The following is a 19,539-nucleotide window of genomic DNA, read 5'->3' as shown; positions in this document are numbered from 1 at the left end:
ACATACAGTTATCAGTTCTGTCATCAATGCAGACAACGCAACAGAACTTACATGGTTTCTCACAGAACAACCAACAATTGAAGGATGTTTACAAATATCAAATGGAACATGAATTGTAGTGCAAGTTTTGACGGTGCGATGGTGACTTTGTGAAGTAGACGTGGAAGCTGCTTCTGATCCAGTATTACTGTCAGATGATAAATCCATTATTTGATCAAATGAAGTACTTTCAGTAGTCCTTTCCAAAGTGAATAACTTTTTTCGATCCTCTTCTTTTTCTGATAATTCTGAAGCCCTTCCATCGCATTGCATTTTTCTTTTTGCCTTTTCAATTATAATCAAATCTTTACCTGTAAATGTGGCTGTCCTGTCTGTCATCATGCTTTCCAAAAAATTTATGTCATTTTCAATTTTCAGTAGATGAAATATGTTCTTAGGCCAAAAGGACATAGTCTTATTTAGACAGTTTTGAAATTCTAAAACTCTTTCATTATGCTTTCTGTCATCTGCCTTTATTTTGCAAACTTTTAAAAAAATTTTGTAAAAATTAATGATTTCTTCTTCAATCTTCTTCTGTGTAATACTATCAATACCAGCAAATGAATACAGCTTTATGATTTGAACTGCAACTTTTCTCGCAGTTGTTCTCTTACTTCCTTGCTAGCCTGGATTTAATTCTTGAATCTCATCATTAAATGCGATAAATGAAAACAAAACTTGTTTGTATGTCGGTAGGCGACAACCTTTTAGTGTCTGATCACCTTTCTTTGGAATCGTTGTCAATATAAATAGTCTAGAATCATTATTTCTCCAATCCATTTCTACTAATAAACCTAAAAAAGATGAACATTGATTAATATAATAGTGAGCAATACTGATACACAATAAATTTATGGTATTATATATAACATATAAATCACTGTTATATGATACTAAATGAAATACCCTGTAAACATAATAAAACAATTGTAATGCATGCTTGAAAGTCATTACAAACCATACAACATGATGTACCGTTCTTCAAGGTGAAATGATCTAATATTTCATATGCGGATATTTGTAAAATCCTCTAAAAATTGAACAGTAAGGAGGCACCCCTAAGCATCATCCAAATTTGATAAAACTTCATACTTTGTCTATTTATAGTAATATATTGGCAAAGGGCCGAAAAAAAATTGACAGTAGTGGGGCATCAGCCTCACCCTACTGTTGATTACACGACCCTACTGTTGATTACACGCTGTGCAAGGGATTTATTTTTTATAAATGACTTATACAATTCTGTCTCCCTTCACAATGAATTGGACAAAAAAAGATTTTCATCTTATGAAAAACTTTTCCTAACTGAAAATAAATGGTAATCTTACTATAACTTCAGTAATGAACAGTGTTTTTATTTCTCTCTCATAGTTTTGGCTGAATAATTACTAATCCTACAAAAGGGTGATGGTACGCTTCATACAATTGGCGAAACCAAACTACAAATACAACCAAATTGTTGATATGCATTGTTAAATTTGCAGCAACAATTTGTGCTTGATATGTCATATTGGCTGTTCTGACACAGCAATTGCATAGAGCAGTGGTTTTTAACCTTTCATCCCTTGTGGCCCCCTTCAAAAGGCTTTTAATCCTTGTGACATAACAATGTTTGGCAATTAGGCGAGCAGATAAGGAATTGCAAGCTTGACGTCGACTGTTGCAAAACTTCTCACGAATAGCAAGTAGTAACCTGTAAGAAAAAATGCGTTATAGGTCAAAGAAGATTTAACACTAAGCTTGAGTTTAAATGAAAAAATAAAAATAGTGACACAGGTTTTGCAATACCCTACATTGCTACAGACTTATGCTCTTGGCCCCCCAATGACAGATCCGTGGCCCCCCCAGGGGAGCCGAGGGCCATGGTTGAGAAACCCTGGCATAGAGTTTTACATACAGTTCAAATCACGTGACAATCAAACGTGAATGTGTCAACGAGGTAAAATGTTGCTTACACCACACTCCAGACCACACGGTGCTTCGGGTTGCGTCCTCTTTAAAACGGCCATGCTACGTGCCTGATGTTTCCAAAATGCAAAAATCTCTTGAGAAATGTTATTATTAAACAAATTAGATGCTTACTGAAATGACTGTTTCCAATTCCAAAAGATTCAATTGTTCGTGAATAATACTGTTTCAATTGTTGATTGTGTAGGTCTTTTTACCACATGCAAAGTGACTAAGTCTTTGGTTGATTTCTTATTGTGGTTGTACAAGAGTGTATCGCAATGGATTAAACAAAATATTTGGCAGCCCAGTAAGTTAAACATAATATATTACGGATGAAAAAATTAAAACCTTCAATAGGTCTGAAAACAACAACCAATTTATGCCTAAAGGCACTCGCCAATTGGGCGAGTGGGTGTCAATTGTCATACATGTCCTTCGAATTGCACTCATGTTGGCAAGCGGCCAAATTCCAACCCTGTATATAGTTACGGTCAGGGTTGCGGAGTCCGTTAAAAATAACCCGAGTCCGACTCCGGCCAAAAAAATAAACTCGAGTCGGACTCTGACTCCAGTCAAATGTGCGATTTTTTCGAGTGCCGAGTCCGGCCCGGAAAATAATCCGCCTTTTATTTTCCACCTTAACAATTTCCATTTGGCGGCCATGTCAGTTTTAAAATTCGGTACTGCACATGCGCATGTCGGACTCGGGTAGTTTTACAAGGTCTTACTCGAGTCCCGAGTCCGACTCCAGCAAAAACAAACCGACTCCTCGAGTCCCGAGTCCTACTCCGACTCCGCAGCCTTGGTTACGTTAAATGTTTATGACAAGTTAAAGTAAGAAAGTGTAATTATAGTGTAAAACCTAAATAATGCGAAAACATTGTTTAAAGCAGGGGGGTACTTTTTTACTGTGGACCCCTAAAAGTTGTTTTTATTTTGTGTGGTCCAAGGTAGGCAAAGCATTTTAGAGATGACAAAATAAATTAACGTCACAATACAAATAGACTTAAGAAATCTGCTATTTCGTTCCAAAAATAAAGTGCAAATCATTTTTAAATAAAACCGTTTCTTCAAAAAATTGATTACTTTTCAAGTATACACTAATATTTGAATTAGGCCTTCACTGACCCCCTAGAACAATGGTTCCCAACGCATGGGTCGCAACCCAAAGATGGGTGGCCTGATTATTTTGGGGGTCGCTTTGTTTTCCAGGCATAAATAATTTTGGGTAAAAAAATAACAATAAAAAAATTTTAAGAGATCACAAAACTGGAAAATACAAACACAAGTTCTTCAAGCGTTTCATGTCGAGACAAGTGTAAAGTTCATCAAAGAAAGTGACATGTATGTTGATTATCAAGCATTGCTGCTGCATACGGAAGTGCGATGGTTGTCACGAGGTCGTGTCATGAAGCGAGTTTTTGATTTGCGGGAGGAGATTGCATCTTCATGAGGTAACAGAACTGTGTGTGGACCAAGAAGTTTTTGCAAAAAGATGTAAATGCAAAAATTGCTTACCTTGCTAATATATTTGTGACAAGGAAGTAGAATATAGAAGTTAATATTAAGCAAACCATAAGCGGACATCTGGAAGAGTTTGTGCACTACTATGGTGAATCTCTATGACCTAATAGCCAAAAGGATTGGATAATAATTGATCTATTTGCTTGAAAAGATCTGCATCAACTTCTCGTCCATGTTGCAGAACAGTTTATGAACATATAACGACAGAAGCAGCAAATTGTATTTCTCTTGCGTCCTTCAAAGAAAAATATCTCAAAGATTCTGCTTTCATGTAGCCTACAAAGTGTATCCCACAGTTTCAAAATTAGTTATTATAAAACTGATTCCATTTGCAACAACTTGGCTTTGTGAGATGGAATTTAGCGGCATGTTTGCATTGAAAACTTAACGGCTGGAAGTTGAAGCCGACATTTGGCTACACCTAAGCAAAATAACGCCTTGGTTTCAAAAACTCACTCGCAGCAAGTGTGCACAGCTATCCCATTGGTGATTTTATCATAAAATTATTTTCGAAAAAGTTACTGTTTTGAAGTGCTGTCTGTTTGCAATGCAATCTTTTATGGCTTATAAAATATTCCAACAATTTGCTTGGGTTGCGAGATTTCACCTACTGAATTTAAAAAAAAAAAAGGGTGGCCTTCAAAATGTGTTGGGAACCACTGCCCTAGAACTAGTTCACGTACCCCCAAGTGTGATAATATTTTTATTAGGCCATAACATTGCACTCATGCTCGCCGCCAAACTTCCAAAATTCCAGAGTGTTTTTGTTCCAGTGCAAAATGCCTAATCACCAACAAAACATAACAGTTTATGAGAAACTGATTTTGCGCTTCTGCATATTATCTCTAAAACAAAGCGTGACGTATAGTTTTATCATAACAAATTGTTCTTTAGCAAAGTGAGGGCCTGCTTGGTGCTGTAATAAATGGTAAGGGACTAGTGGTGTTCAATCCAGTGCTCTGCAACATTTTTTCACTTGCAGCACATCAACAGAGCTTAAAAAAATTTGGCAGCACACATACAACATATATGTCGATCGACGATTGACAAATATTCAAGGCAGCACAGAGAAGAGTGGACGAATTATGATTAAGGGCGAATAATTGATGTATTACATTCGCCCATGTTCTCTATTACATATCTCCATTTTTTATTTATACAGTCTTTCTAAGATATTTTCTGTCCTGAAAATTGCCCCTTCAATGCACACTTAGTCTTGGCACACCGTTTGCAGAGCACTTATCTACTCTGCTTATAGTAAAGCTATGCACCGTCTTAAGCTAAACAATAAACTTCTTGATACACAACTATTTACTAATGAGGCAATTGTCCCAACATTTAAATAAATCTTCCCAGCCGCAATTGACTGCCTGATTTTATAAAACCTATATTACTTTTTAAATAAACTCAATTAAAATATGGTTTTGATATTGATATGGCCTGTAGTTCTCTAGAGAGCTTGTGCTTGAATATGCAGCTAAAATTAAATATAACCCCACCTCTGAAAGTGCTGAGAGATATTTAAGAATCTTTAAAAATCTGTTTTTTGCTCAACACTTTCAATTTTTTTTGTAAAGATTACAGTGGAATGAATCCAAACATACCTTCCCATGTTGTGTAGAGTTAATGTGTGTTGTTCCAGTTCCGTTTAATGTGACATTCTAGTGAATTACCAGAAAAATCTTGTAGGGGTGCTGCAATCTAATCATTATATCTGAGGGGTGTTGCTAGCCATAAAAGGCTGAGAAACACTGTGCTAGCATCAGTCCGAATTGTCCCATATCCTAGTTCTACAGTTTTTGGTGGTATTTAGCTTGTATTCCAAAGAGATGTCATTGGTCTTAATAATATGGTATTATATCTAAATTGCTTTAGATAATGTTGCTTTACAGGTCTTATTGTATGTTTCCGTTTTGGCAAGAATTGTTACAACAGGCTGGGCATATTACTTTCTGAAGTAACTTTAAGTTGCCCATTGTGGCATGTTCAACAATTATCTTCGCTTTGTACATAAGGTTATTGACATGGAGAAATACCCACACACACTTACTGCACTAAGACTATTGTCTGATGAAAAAAATAGACATGATGGATATTAAACTTTAAACAATAGAACTGCCTAGCACAAGTGGTCTGTGAATATAACTTCCTAATTTTTAAGGTCAATTGAGTTGGTCTTAGTAAGTTGTTAGCTATTACACACACACCTCACTGTTCCTTATTTTTAAAGTAAAAAATGCTTAATGAGATAACTCCAAGGACAACGAAAAATGAAGCCTTTAATAATAGGTCTAATATTTTTTGGCGGTGACCTGGCAACTTTCCATGAAGCACAAGTGTGCCGCGGCTAAGTGGTAGAGTGTTGGCATTGCTAACCAATTCCAATTTTAAAAGAAGCATGGAGTTTCACTGACTCAAACACTGTAATTAAAAAACTGCAGACCAACATTTATTGAATTAAGAATGCAAGAGAGGCAAATTTGTTTTTTAGAGTATAAAAACTCATGTCTTGGATTATTACACTTTCGTATTGCATTTATTTGCATTGCATTTAGTGTCCAAACATCGCAACAAAATACTTTAAGATTGAAGAATATATTTTTCACTGCAATGTGTTGTACTGTATTTCAAAGTTAGAAAATTGGTTGACAATTTTGTCTATTTTAGCCTCAGTTGATTGCTTAATGAACATTTTATCATATAAGGTTTGGTAGTATACTTGTAGATATGCAAAGAACTATATTTTTCCACGCTGTAATTCTGGAAAGTTTAAAACACTGTTGGTGAACCTAAACTGTGCTACAGGCAATGAATTATAGGTTTAAACATTTGTATCGTTTATTCATATGTATACAATTTTGTATAAAATATTTGGTTCAGTCTCAGCTGTTTTTAATTTTATTTGGACATATGTAGAAGAACATTAAGAAACACTAAACAAGTTCTTTGACCTTAATTGTAAAATAAACCAACAACAAGTAGTATTTGTTATTATATTTTCAGGTGTATATGTTAAGGACTTGCTTTCATTTGTAACAAAGTCTGTCAAGGAAATTGAGCATGTTATGAATGTTGGAAATCAAAACCGAAGTGTTGGTGCAACTAACATGAATGAGCATAGGTATATATAATAAAAATTCTATGCCTGTATTTCTTTGGATACTTGTATTTATAAGACACCATGCAAAAGGTTATTTGAGTTTGAGTTTGGCCTTTGTTAGTATTTAGTAATCATAGAAATTTGCAATGAAATGTTACTTTTAAATTTGAAACACAATTTATTAAGGGGAAAGAAATACATTAACACAGTATAACATTTTATAATTAAACAATGTTTTTTCGGTATTAAATATATGTTTTTGATTACTGTTAAGTTTCTTCGCTTGGCTTAAAAGTCTGTCTATCCCACAATAGAACAAAAAATTGAGATATATAAATGTTATTTGTTAGGCAACCAAACTTAACTGATACATAGATTTGAATATAACATAAAAATATAGTTAATATAGACTGAATAACCAAGACTTTAATCATAACTACATTGACAAAAAGCAACTACCCTAAGACGAAGTGTAAGAAGTAGAACAATTAAACATAACAGTATAGTTGCAGTAGCATTTATCTAAGCCCATCTAAGTTAAGTTCAGCAGCATTATCTAGGTTTATATCAGCCGAAGTACTATTCTAAGTCAGAGTTCCTATTTATGTGTTGTTCAACACTATTTATAAGTTTGCATAAAGTGTAATGTTGTGCCTTTTGGCCACACATGACGATTGTTGGAGTGCCGCCAGTATTAAATTGAAAGTTACTGACTCTGGCAGCCTTTAATTTGAGTTATGTGCTTGTTGCTTTCAGAAGAACCCAGATTTCTTCAACTACCATAAGTGATTTAATATTCTGAATGGCTGTAAAAGCTACAGACACTTATTTTTTATGCTTTTGTTTTTTATCAGTAGTCAGCAAACTTTGGGTAGCGGCCTAAATGTTGGCCTTTTAGACAAAGTTTTTACTGAACCACAAGCTATTTTTTAATAATTTTGTGTTACATGTATTTGAGGGCCCGGGATACAATTGTACATTAATTGTTGTGTATTTTAAACTGTTGTGTGTTTTTTACATAGTGGACCTTTATCACTGGATGAGTACTTTAGGCTGCAATAAAAAGGTTTCCACTGTTTTATAATATAGTAGTATTTTTCTGTTTATCCAGTTAAATACTGTTTTTACTCTTCAGCTCACGATCACATGCAATTTTTATGATCACCATAGAATGCAGTGAAGATGGGTTGGATGGGAAAAACCACATTCGAGTGGGAAAGCTAAACTTGGTGGATCTTGCCGGCAGTGAAAGACAGGTTATATGATATCTAAAAATGAAATTGTAAAAGTTTTTTTTAGATCATATGCTACGTTTTTAGCACAGACACTTAGGCGTGGCACAATATGGAATTACTCCCATGTATGATGTATTTAAGACCGAACTGAATACCAATATGGTCAACATTATCTGATACTCATTGGAAAAACTATTTGTAGGTGAAAGATCTACAAAATGATTTAGGATTTCTAAAATCCAAATTTTTTTAAAAATATTACCTTACCTATTTTTCCATTAGTTTTGGTCAGACGACATACCACCAATACATAGTGGATAATATTGCAAACATTATTTTTTACCAAATTATAACCTATTTGTGCATTGTTTTTTTCAATCTACTGTTTGGGTTATCATAAACATTTTGTAACATTCATTCATTCATGGCTTTATATTCCCCCTTGGTCTTTTTAGGTTACTTCTGATATATTCATCTTGCTGAATAATATTTGACAAACATTTATTCAATCTACAGTTCACATAGCATGGCCCTATTAAAATGACATTATTTGCTAACTGAAAAAATATAAATAATATGAACATCTTCTTTTATGTGAAACCAACTTTTATTATTTATGTCTATTTAGAAAGTTTAGCCCAGGGTTTCTTACTCGTGGCCCTCGGCCCCCCATGGGGACAATGGAGCAGTGGTTAGGGGGCCACTGACATAACTCTCTAGCTAGCTAGGGCATGATATTTCAGTTTACGTCGGGTAAATGGAACCGCAATAATTATTTGTTTTATCGCGGAAAGTTTGGTTAACACCGCCTATAGCTATTGCAAAAAATTACTGTGCAGCCTCAAATGCAGCCTTTATGCGGTGTTGGTGCTTTTACGAGGGACCGATTGCTGACAGATAACCTTTCGTCTTATTATTAGGTATCTGTCAAATAATTCAAAAACTTATTAGGATTTGAAATTCTGGATTCATTACTCTAGGTTCAAAACCTATTATTGTAGAATACCTTTGGATTGTGTGTTTTGGGTTGCTTATCACGGAAAATGTTAAACCTTTGATTGTCATGAAAACCTAGAACCACTGGTTTAGCCTATATTATCAAGTCTAAATTATTAATTTACTTGGATGTAAATATATAAAATGTGTGATGTCATAACATTATCATGCCTACCAAATTAATGTTTTACAATTTTTGGGTTAACATTCCATATGGGACCATTTCTAAGTACCTGCAATTCCACATTGTATGACATTCATAGCAATTCATTGTACACATGAAGCCTTAATGGCATCCTAAGTTGGATTAATCTACTTGTTCCAATAGAATTTTTTTGTGGCACTTAGCATACTCTTTGATATGAGAACAATCTTGAGTATGATTTGTAGTCCTTAGCTTAAGCAATAGGAACGCAATATTTTTTACCACTAATTTTTAGAAAAAAACCTTCTGCTGCATTTAGTTTAAGATTTAGGATTTTTTACATAGATTTAATAGCTTAAACAGTTAAAATTGAGACAAAAAGTATTAGTCTGATATTCTTCATTTTGAATCCCTAATTAGAAAATTATATATGGCAATTTCTATATGAACAGTACTTCCATGTTGATAGGAACCTATACTACTTATCTGATATTACAAAAGTTGACTTTTTAAGTTTGTTATTTTGTATAAAAATTTAGGCTAAATCTGGTGCGGCAGGAGAGAGACTACGAGAAGCAACCAAAATTAATCTATCTTTATCAGCATTAGGTAAGACTGCTTTTATTGTAGGTTACCTATTTTTATTAGTGCTATTGCTCATGTTTTATAGGAAATGTAATATCTTCTCTGGTTGATAGAAAAGGGCATATTCCTTACAGAGACTCTAAGCTGACAAGATTACTGCAGGACTCTTTGGGTGGAAATGCAAAAACTGTCATGGTATGTTTTATGGATGTTTGATTTTCATGTTAAACCGTGAATATAAACCTGCCCTTGACAAAACAGTGAAAATGTCTTGAAAGGAATATCAAAAGATCTTGTTGAACTAGATTATGGCACCCTTACTGGCATTTTCAGTCAATAATTTGTGGAAAAGGCACAACATACAACTCTAGGTTGTATTATACAATTAGTGGTACTCATACTCAGACACAAAAGGTTTATGAAGCTCATCAATAGATCAAAATTTGAACCCTAGAGAAACCACAATATCTCTTGGCGACTTTAACTGTGGTTTTGGACCACTGTACTAAGTTTTTTTGTGTGTTACAACAAAACTAAAAGCAATTGAAAAGTTAAGCAATCATATGAGATCAGGGGCGTATCCAGAATCCAATAAGTGGGAGATGTCCCGAATTTTCAACTTGGGAATTCCCCTATTTTCTGTTTAATGTTAATAGTTAATGATGATGCAAAGCGAACACATGCATCATCAACACTCCTGCCAGGTGCCACTCTGCTAAACTGCTTTGTGTGGAATCATTAAAAACCAAAGATTGTGAAAAATATGTGTGATTGTTTTTGGTAAAATCATGTTTCAACTATCAGCAGGACAATTTCTGAAGTTCCATGTATGGGACTCCTTACTAAGTTACAGAATGTTAATATGCCATGATTAGTGCAACATCTGTGCCAAGCTGTGTGCCAAGTCAGCTAAAATATGGAAAATAAGTGGCGTCAATTGCACATTAAAAACATGTGGTCTTAGATATGCCCATAGAGAACAATTTTGCGGTAACTATCATCACATAAAGATGGTTACTGGTAAGCACGCTCAATAGCACAGATAGACCACCTTTTAAGAGAATCTGCTTCATGTAAAAAATGCTGTTGTTACTCAGCACAGGATGTGCAAACAGCAAGGAACATCAGCTGCTCCTAACTAGATGTTTAAGAAGGCTTCACTTAGCATTGTCAACTGTCATTCAGCCAATTTGAACGAATAACTAAGGCGAAAGAGAAAATATATCCTGACGATAAACAGCGTTTTGCATTTGATTTTGGTTCCGCATTAACTTAAGACGCGTGACCTAATTACATTAAAAACATTGCTACATTGGACAGTCACTTACACCCTGGCAAACGAACAAAAGAGTGAGTCGAGTAAATAGCCACTTCCTAATGTTTGGTTTAGTCAGGATACAATTAGCTATAAAACTTGTCAGAATATTGATGTTTTACATATACTGTTGAACGTTGATTAGTAAGTCAATATTGTTGTTGGGAATGATTCATTTTTTGGCCAATTTTCCTACATGTTAAAAGTTGTACCAGTAATGCTAATTGTGTTGCAAATATTGGGTCTGAAAAATAAAAAGAATGAAAGATGAGGTTAAAAACCATGCTTACACTGACAATGGATGAACTGCCGTTCATACTATTTCTTGTGACTTTTAGAGGAAGTTAAGCAATTTACAACTTTATGTATATTTTAAAATTTGCAGGTAGCAAATATTGGACCAGCAAGTTACAATTGTGATGAAACAATGACAACACTGAGATATGCTAATCGAGCCAAGAACATCCAAAATAAGCCAAAGATTAATGAGGATCCAAAAGATGCTTTACTGAGAGAATTTCAAGAAGAAATTGCAAAGTATGCTTTTTTATTATGGAGATAAATAGTTAACTTTTGCTAACTCTCTGTACAAACTAACAACGTTTAAAAACTTTTGCGGCACACCCACTAAAAAATACCTAAATCTACAACTAACATGTGGGTAAACTTTCAAAGCAACCAAAAGCGAAGGAAGGTTGCATGATTACATACCTTGCAGGCACAAACTTTTTGACTAAATTTCCTTTTGTAATGTAGTAAACCACTATAAGTCGTGGTTACCCCTTAAGATGGCAGATGAGAGGACATAAAGGTATTTTAACCTGTTCGCTGCGATTCCAATTTTTTGTTGTTTTCTTGTGTTGCGATTACATTTAACTTTCTTTACCGCTAGCTGCCGCCAGAGCTTTCCCGACAAATTTTGTCGACATGTTTTCTTCGCTTTAAGGAGTTCTTTCAGACAGTTTAATCGTTTGGACACCGGTGGGTCAAATCGCATTAAACACAAACTATATTGTAGCCGAGCGATTTGACCCACCGTTGGGTCGCATAATTTTACGCAACATATAGAGTAAAGCTTAACTATTTGCTTGTGTGATAGATCGTAGGTAATATCTTGCGAGTAATTTCTGTTTTAATTGTTGCAAAATGAATCCTGCAACAGTTTATGGGGCTGCGGTTGTTGTATATTTTGTCAAGGGGTATTTTTCAGGGCCATATTTTCAGGGGTGGTTCAATAACTGGGGTATTATATAGAGGGTTATTTACCAGGTTAATTTTTTTAATATTATATATTACTCTTTGGTTTATTTGTTTTACGGTTTTCAGCATTTTTAAAATGTATTTTTTTCAAACTCTCCAAAAAAATGCACCCCCAACCCTTGGGCCCAACCACAAAAATATACAACCTTCTTGATAATTTTTTATCTAATTCTAATAAGTACAACCAACAGTTCTAATAAATTAACTTTTTGTATTAATTCGCAATAAAAAAAAACACCCGATTGTTGGGTTGTTTACCCCAAAAAAACAAACAAGGTATTCATACTATTATTTTTATGGTTTACTGGCGATTTGGTTTACATCAATAGCATATTGACGAACATTACAAAAGGGAGATATATTGCTAGATATTACTGTTGCTAGGTAGGCATAGAGGCATAGAGAGCTTCAAATAACTTAACGGCAAACTATTTTATAGCGAAAAATAGGACCCGCTCACAATTTTGAACCAATAAATCCAATTAACATAATAAACATGAATTTTAAAGAAAAAGCCAATATGTTAAGTTTTAAAGTTTAACTTTATGAGTACCAGATTAATACCCTCAAAACTATTTGAGGCACAATTAATATCGCATCGCCGTGAACGTGAAAAAAAACAGTGATTTTTTTTTGTACGACCCACCGGTGGGTCGCATCGCAGTAGCTAAATTTTACGCATGAAATAACATTTAGGAAAAAAAAAAAGGTAAATAACATTTAGGGAAAAAACGGTGTTATTGTAGAACTGTAGTTGATCAAGGTCACTAAGGATTTTATGATAGGTCACTAAGGATTTTATGATAGCATTTTATGACTGTCAAAAGCCAACTCCTACCTAGACACGTATCAATGGCTTTTAGACTGCAACACATCCTCTAAAGCTGTTGTTCTTAACCTTTATTGAACCGCCCCTTTGGTAATTGTCCTGCGCTTAGCATGCCCCTATGAAAACCAATTCGGTATTTTTGAAATACATATCAGTAAGACATTAAAAATAGTAAAGTGAATTGTTAGTCGTGTGAAGCACGGAAAATTTTCAGTTTATTTGGTTGAATTAGATGAAAAAAGTTTTGAGTCTCTGTGTTTATAGCCTGTTATCATACATAAAGTAGTTGGAAAAAGTTTATTTATAAGTTAGCCAAACTATATAATTTGATTAGAGTCAGTAGATCTTCGAAAAAACATGCAATGGCACTCACAGAGACTTTGTGCTACAAAAATTGTCAACGAAACAAGAAAACAAAAGATTTGTGCATAACGCAAAACTTTTTTGAAGTTTCCATGTTGAAAGTGGAGTTTGTGCAGGCTTAGTAGTGCCCAACCCAATTGCACAACTTAGATAGCATGTTCACAACTTAGATAGCATGTTCACAACTTAGTCAAGTGTCCATCCTGTGCACAGCTTACAACTATACCATATTGTTCTGACTAAACAGAGCCCTAATCGTCCCTAAAAAGTAGCAATTGTAGTCCAGTGACCGAAAAATTATAAAAAAATTGTAGCGAAGCTCTAAATTGCAAATCCATGAACTATTTCTTCAGTCACTTGCCTACTTGTCTAATTTTATTGCAAAGTATAGGACATAAAAAACAGAATGAATACCAAAACGAAACCATACAACTTGTATGGAAGTGGCATGTAGTCAATTCTCATGGTATACAGCCGATGGTTTAAAAGAGTTGTGACAATTTAACATGCAACCAAAGTGCAATGATGTGTGCTGTTTGTGTAATGACAAAATGTGCAAGGGTAAACATACTGTGCAGTGCTATACGTATGTAGTGCTATACGTATGTAATGCAGTGCTATACGTATGCAGGGTTATTGTTTTTATGTGCCTAATGCAGCAAGTCTTTTTCGTTGAATTTTTTTGTCGATTTAACCAAATAATCGCTTTTTTCACAGTCACACATTTAAACTGGATTTGAGAGTGGCATATTTGTGGACAAGTTTGCTTGACAACAACTTAACATGCTATGTAACAGTGTGAAAATACAAAAGCAAAAAAACACCTGTAGATTGTTCTTTTGCATCCTCCTTATTTGTTAATGTCAAAAACCTATTTTTCTTGTTAATTTTCTTTTCACTTGTTAATTGTCAATTGTTAAAATATTTTAACTATAGATGACAATTGCTTGATAATTCTCTTGTTTATCTATCAAGCATTGAAAAAACACAGATAATTTGAGCCAAACATTCCGACAAGATTCTCTTAACCTTCATGTTGCTTTATAATTGTATAAAAATCTTTATATTTTTTCAGATTAAAAGCTCACTTGGAGAGCAAGGGAAGTCACGGAGGAAAAAAGAAGCAAAGGAAGAAAAAAATAGGAGCTAATGGTGAAGAATATGAGGAATCTGGTGATGATGATGATGATGATGATAGTAAATTTCATTTTTTACCTTTGTTTTTTTAACATTAGAAAATACTTTCCAGTCAGCTGTAATTTAAGTAATAAAAATCGTCACATGATTGTGTACACCGAATAGAAATTGTCAATTTTTACAGTGCACTGATCACTTATTCCTTTTAGGTTAAACTATAAATCAGTAATTTTTATATTCAAGACATTTGTACTTTAAAGTTGTAAATATTTTAACTGTATAGAAATCGTGTAAATAGTTTGCATATTCAACCACGCTAAAGGATTACAATAACTCTTTTATTTTGCTCTATTTATGGAAGCTGATAAGGTTCACACAAACATACTACTTAGGGCTTTTTATCTTACTATTTGCTCTCTGTGTAACCATCAACTTATGCAACTTTTGTTAAATCTTTTTTAAGTGGTCCTCTTTTTAGGAATGGTCCCATATTATTTTGTCAATTGTAGTAAATATATGTTATTGCGTCATCAAGTTTTATTTATACTATTAAATATAAACATTAAACATGTCTGCCTAAATATTTTATCATTTTCAATACCTTTATTGTGTTGTTTAACAAAATTTAAAGAAAGTAAGTATCCATTTAAATCTTAATGACCTAAGGCCAGTTAAAACAGTTTTGTTATTTTAATTGCATTTACACCCAATTAAAAAAAATTGTGCACATACCTTAGCAACCAGAAAATTATTTTAGCACATGTTCAAATATTCGTAGTCAGCAGAGATAAATTCAAGCCCGGAAGATTTAAAGTATTGTGAATGTAACAAAAGACATTTAAAAAATTCACAAAAACTTAGCTTATAGTAGTTGTCACACTTTTATAAGTGGTGACCCCTTTCCACGGACTTTCAATAACTTGCTGGTTTGTCCATGTTTTTTTTTATTGTAGAATTTTTATATACAACCACAGAGTTGAAGACATACCTCCTCATACAATTGCATGTATATAAGTTATTTCTTGATAGGCAGCCTTTCTGATGACAAAAAGGCAAATCTAGAGGCAGACAAAGAACGACTTTTGCAGGATACTACCATGGCTGAAGAGGAAAAATCCAGGTTATTAAAGGAAAAGGAAGCAAAATTAAAGGAGCTGCATGAGCAAAAAAAGGCCAAAGAAGCATTATCATCAAAAATACAAGTATGTGGAATATCTGAAATACCATATCATATGAATATTCATACGGTCATACCTACTATATATGAAGTGTGTGTCAGTGTATCTACGGCCCTCTTAATGTGTCTGTATGATATAGATTGTAAGAGGTCGCAGATAGGTAGATAAAACTCAGCCTTCGTGACTTACCGCTTGACCCCAAGAGATCTATAAGCCACGTTAAAAGTAGTTTTCATACAACAGTGGGACAATGGGACATACTATTTTTGGGAAAATTTCATTCAAGATGGACAACCTAAACGTTGTGCAGTAATCATCATTTTGCATATTTTCTCAAGCAAAGAAAATAGACTATGATAAACAACATGACTATTGTTTAATGTAGATGTTTGTTAATGACCATGTCCTGTGTGTCAATAAATTTTGTTAAGCATTACATAGCCAATCGTCATAAGTCAACAACAACACGCTTTATTAAACATAGATACGCGTTGCGTAATATGTTTTACATCTGGTTAAACGTTATTTGCATCTTGTATTATGCGTGATGGTATAACTCCTCAAACAAGTATATATATATTGTAAATAATCGGGCCTAAAACTTTAAAGTGGGAAAAGTGAGCAAGAAGTGCCCCACGTTTTTTGACGACTATTTTCTCAAGGGTCAACCAATCAAAATTGCCATCAAAATTTTGCGCAAGAACCGAAATTCAGTGCGCAAATTGCCCAAATTATTAAACGTAAAAGTGCCCCAAATGGTTCAGCGGAAGACCTTTTTTTGGTCTTCACGTTTTTTAGTCTGGTAATATCTGCGAGATTCACCCGAAGCGACGCTACAGACCACCTAATTACTAATCACTGCTTTCTTGCCACTGAACAGAGCAATTTTCTGGGAACTCTTTTGTCCACACGTTGCTTGAATAAACTGATTAAGGTACTTTTTTGTACGTACATATTTTTTGTATTTTTATCTCCAATAAAATTATATAGGGCGCTTTTGTGTTGTACGTAACTTAACTAAAACTATATTGTTTTTTGTTAACTAACACTATATTTGGGCACATTTTCGAAACTTTGGTGAAGTAAAAATGGGGTACTTAAAGGTATTATATTTAATAATCTTCGCAAAATAGTTATCATGCGGGCTCCAGAAGACGACTTTAGATTGAATTTTAGTAAAAAAACAACTTTTAATATTTTTTCTTGCGCACTTCCGTGAAAAAAAGTGGCAAGTTTCTAAAATTTTGCGCAAATAAAAATGCGCTTAGCGGAAACACTGTCAGTGTTTTTATAGATAACAAGCCTGACTCTTAACCCTTTTTAGATATACCTTTCTTACAAACCTCAGATATATCTAAACCTGTGCAATACAAAACTCATAAAAATAAATGATTTTTTCTGCGTTTCTGTTTCAGTCTTAAACTCGAATCTGCGAGTTCCTTTACAAACTTGGCTTGTCAAATCACTACATAGCATATTTCATAATATAACTCGCATATTTTTTGGAAGTTCTCACTTCCACACAAGTGAACAAATAGGCTAAATTAACTTGATTTTAAACTATTTATCATTCCTTGTTTTCCTCTTGACTTTAACCGTTCGTTGTAAGTCGTGAAGTAACTTACAAAAACGCGAACTGTCATAATCTGCTATGCTAATTTATTTTTAAATTCAAAGGGATAAAAAGGACAGTTATAGAGATACAACTAACTGTATGATAGGTTTGCCATATCGACTTAGAGCAGTGTTAAAAACTTTTTTCCTATCTACGTCTCTGTAAGTTTTCTGGTCTTGCGAATCAAGGAACCAAGCAAAACCGTAACTGCACATTGTCTTGTGTTTCCATACAAATTGCGAAGCGATGACCTTAAATGACATCTACACTCATAGGCATCTTGCTCTTTCTGGTAAATAAGAAATGAAAAAAATCTTTCTAGAAATGAAATACAATTACAATAGGTTTTCCCGGCATTTTTTTTGCTTTTAGCTATTTCAACCTTTATCTTCAAGAAATATAATAGAAGCACGTTGCACTCAATAAAATTTAACTTATGCCAAGTAAATCTAGATAAAATAATTTTTGCTTAACTCAGCAATTCGGTAAATCTTTGCAATACAGACTGAGCAATTATGGCTCCATTAAAATTACAATATTTTGGACACTTAAACTACCATGCTAATTTAATACGCTTCACTGTAGTTTCTGTAGCTGTGAGATGAATTTGAATAGGCTAGCTATAAGATAGGAAAAGGATAACTTACTTTGGGTGAAAACAATTTTTTTTCATTTGAAACTGTCTTGTCGATTTTTTTTAACGAAGCCATCGAAAATAAAAAGGGAGTAAGTTTACCTTTCTTGAATTGACGTTTATGTCGCAGGAGATTAGCTGTGTCATTTTAAACAATATGTTTTCTCTGTGGACTTTAGCAAACTGTTGTTTAAAAAAAACTATTTTAAACATATACGTATTTGCCTGAATACTTCTTTTACCAAGAGAGGATAGGTGTCAAACAATATTATTGATAAACCGGGTAGCCGATCTCTTTTGTACAACTAATATAGCACTGTACAGGCCAGAGTGTTCCAACCTACTGCCCTGCTCACCAACGTCTCTTTTTCAAACTAGGCACAAGGCATTGCCCAATATATTTTGACTATATTACTATTTTTCATTTGACTTACTGGGTTGTTTAGGAGAATCTTCTCAGCCCATAGGCGCCACCTTTAACTCTAAATGAAGTTTTTTATAGCATAGTCTCTACAACTTTTTTGGCAAACCTGTGGTCCAATGAACCTTACAATGTTTTTATTGCATTTTACGCAATAGCCTTCGTTTTATTAAATATAAAAGGACATTTTTAATTGCATTAAAGTGTGACTATTCCATGAATGAAAGATATTAAATCACATTACTTTAGAAAACATCTGTTTTAACAACAAAACTATTAGTGGAAATTTACTACGGCCCGCATAGACGTTGCTGAATTTGGTTTTGGCCCGCGGTTGCCCACCTCTGGTATACCTCATCTCATCATAATGACAGTACAAAATGTATATGCTGCTACAAACAAGTATAGTATAAATCAAACTATGGTTGGTTTTAATCATTTAAAGTATCCATAATGTTATAGGCAATGCAAAGCAAATTGCTTATGGGCGGCAAAACCATTATTGACCATACAAATCAACAAGAGAAAGAAATCGAGGCTCGTCGCCGACAACTTGCCGAACAGAATCGAAAAGAGCGTGAGATGAAACAAAAACTCATGAAAAAGGAAGAAACTGCTTTGGTGGCTCAGGAGAACTACACTTCGCTGAGGCAGGAGGTTGAATCGAAAACACTTAAGCTGAAAAAGGTGACAACCTAAAAATAAATAAACCTACACTCTAATTTAAATACCAAATTTAACAAATTTTCAATCCTGCATACTTTTCATTGTATTACATTTGCAAACTTAAAATTGTTTCATGTTGGAACAGAATAACTTTTGTGACATGTCTAAAAGAAATATTCTAATGCTATTTAATATTTTAAAGCTCTATGCCAAGATGCGACAAGCCGAGTCTGAAATTAAGGAATTAAGTGATATCCATGCAAGAGAACGAGAAGAACTGGAAATAATGCAAATGGAGGTTGTATTTATGTGATAGACTTTTATCTTTTACTAGACAAAATACCCAGCGTTTGCCCAGGTTAAAGATAATATTTACCGGTCTTTGTAAATGACATAAATAATGCAAACATATTTTTTTAAATGTCATAACAAATTTGCTTATGCCTAAACGTTTGAACTGAATGTCACTAAATATAAATTTCAAATCATGTGATGTGAAGTCGGTTATCTATAGCGCACAACTAAGCTTGTTTATATGCACCTTTCT

At 33.9% G+C, this 19,539-nt stretch overlaps 1 protein-coding gene across 1 annotated transcript in view; it reads left to right on the top strand.

The window, feature by feature from the left end:
- Positions 1-19,539, top strand: part of LOC146148534 (kinesin-like protein KIF3B) — a 30,827-nt gene that overhangs the window by 5,457 nt on the left and 5,831 nt on the right. Inside the window, exons 4-12 of the mRNA XM_083388531.1 lie at positions 6,517-6,634; positions 7,749-7,869; positions 9,529-9,598; positions 9,660-9,769; positions 11,275-11,426; positions 14,417-14,538; positions 15,508-15,680; positions 18,789-19,013; positions 19,195-19,290. Coding sequence (XP_083244657.1) covers positions 6,517-6,634; positions 7,749-7,869; positions 9,529-9,598; positions 9,660-9,769; positions 11,275-11,426; positions 14,417-14,538; positions 15,508-15,680; positions 18,789-19,013; positions 19,195-19,290 — 1,187 coding nt within the window. The remainder of the gene's footprint in view (positions 1-6,516; positions 6,635-7,748; positions 7,870-9,528; positions 9,599-9,659; positions 9,770-11,274; positions 11,427-14,416; positions 14,539-15,507; positions 15,681-18,788; positions 19,014-19,194; positions 19,291-19,539) is intronic.

This window comes from Ascidiella aspersa, chromosome 4 (assembly GCF_963924565.1).
Source record: "Ascidiella aspersa chromosome 4, kaAscAspe10.2, whole genome shotgun sequence".
Classification (NCBI taxonomy): domain Eukaryota; kingdom Metazoa; phylum Chordata; class Ascidiacea; order Phlebobranchia; family Ascidiidae; genus Ascidiella; species Ascidiella aspersa.
Note: the sequence above shows the minus strand (reverse complement) of the source record. Positions and strands in the feature narration are given on the sequence as shown.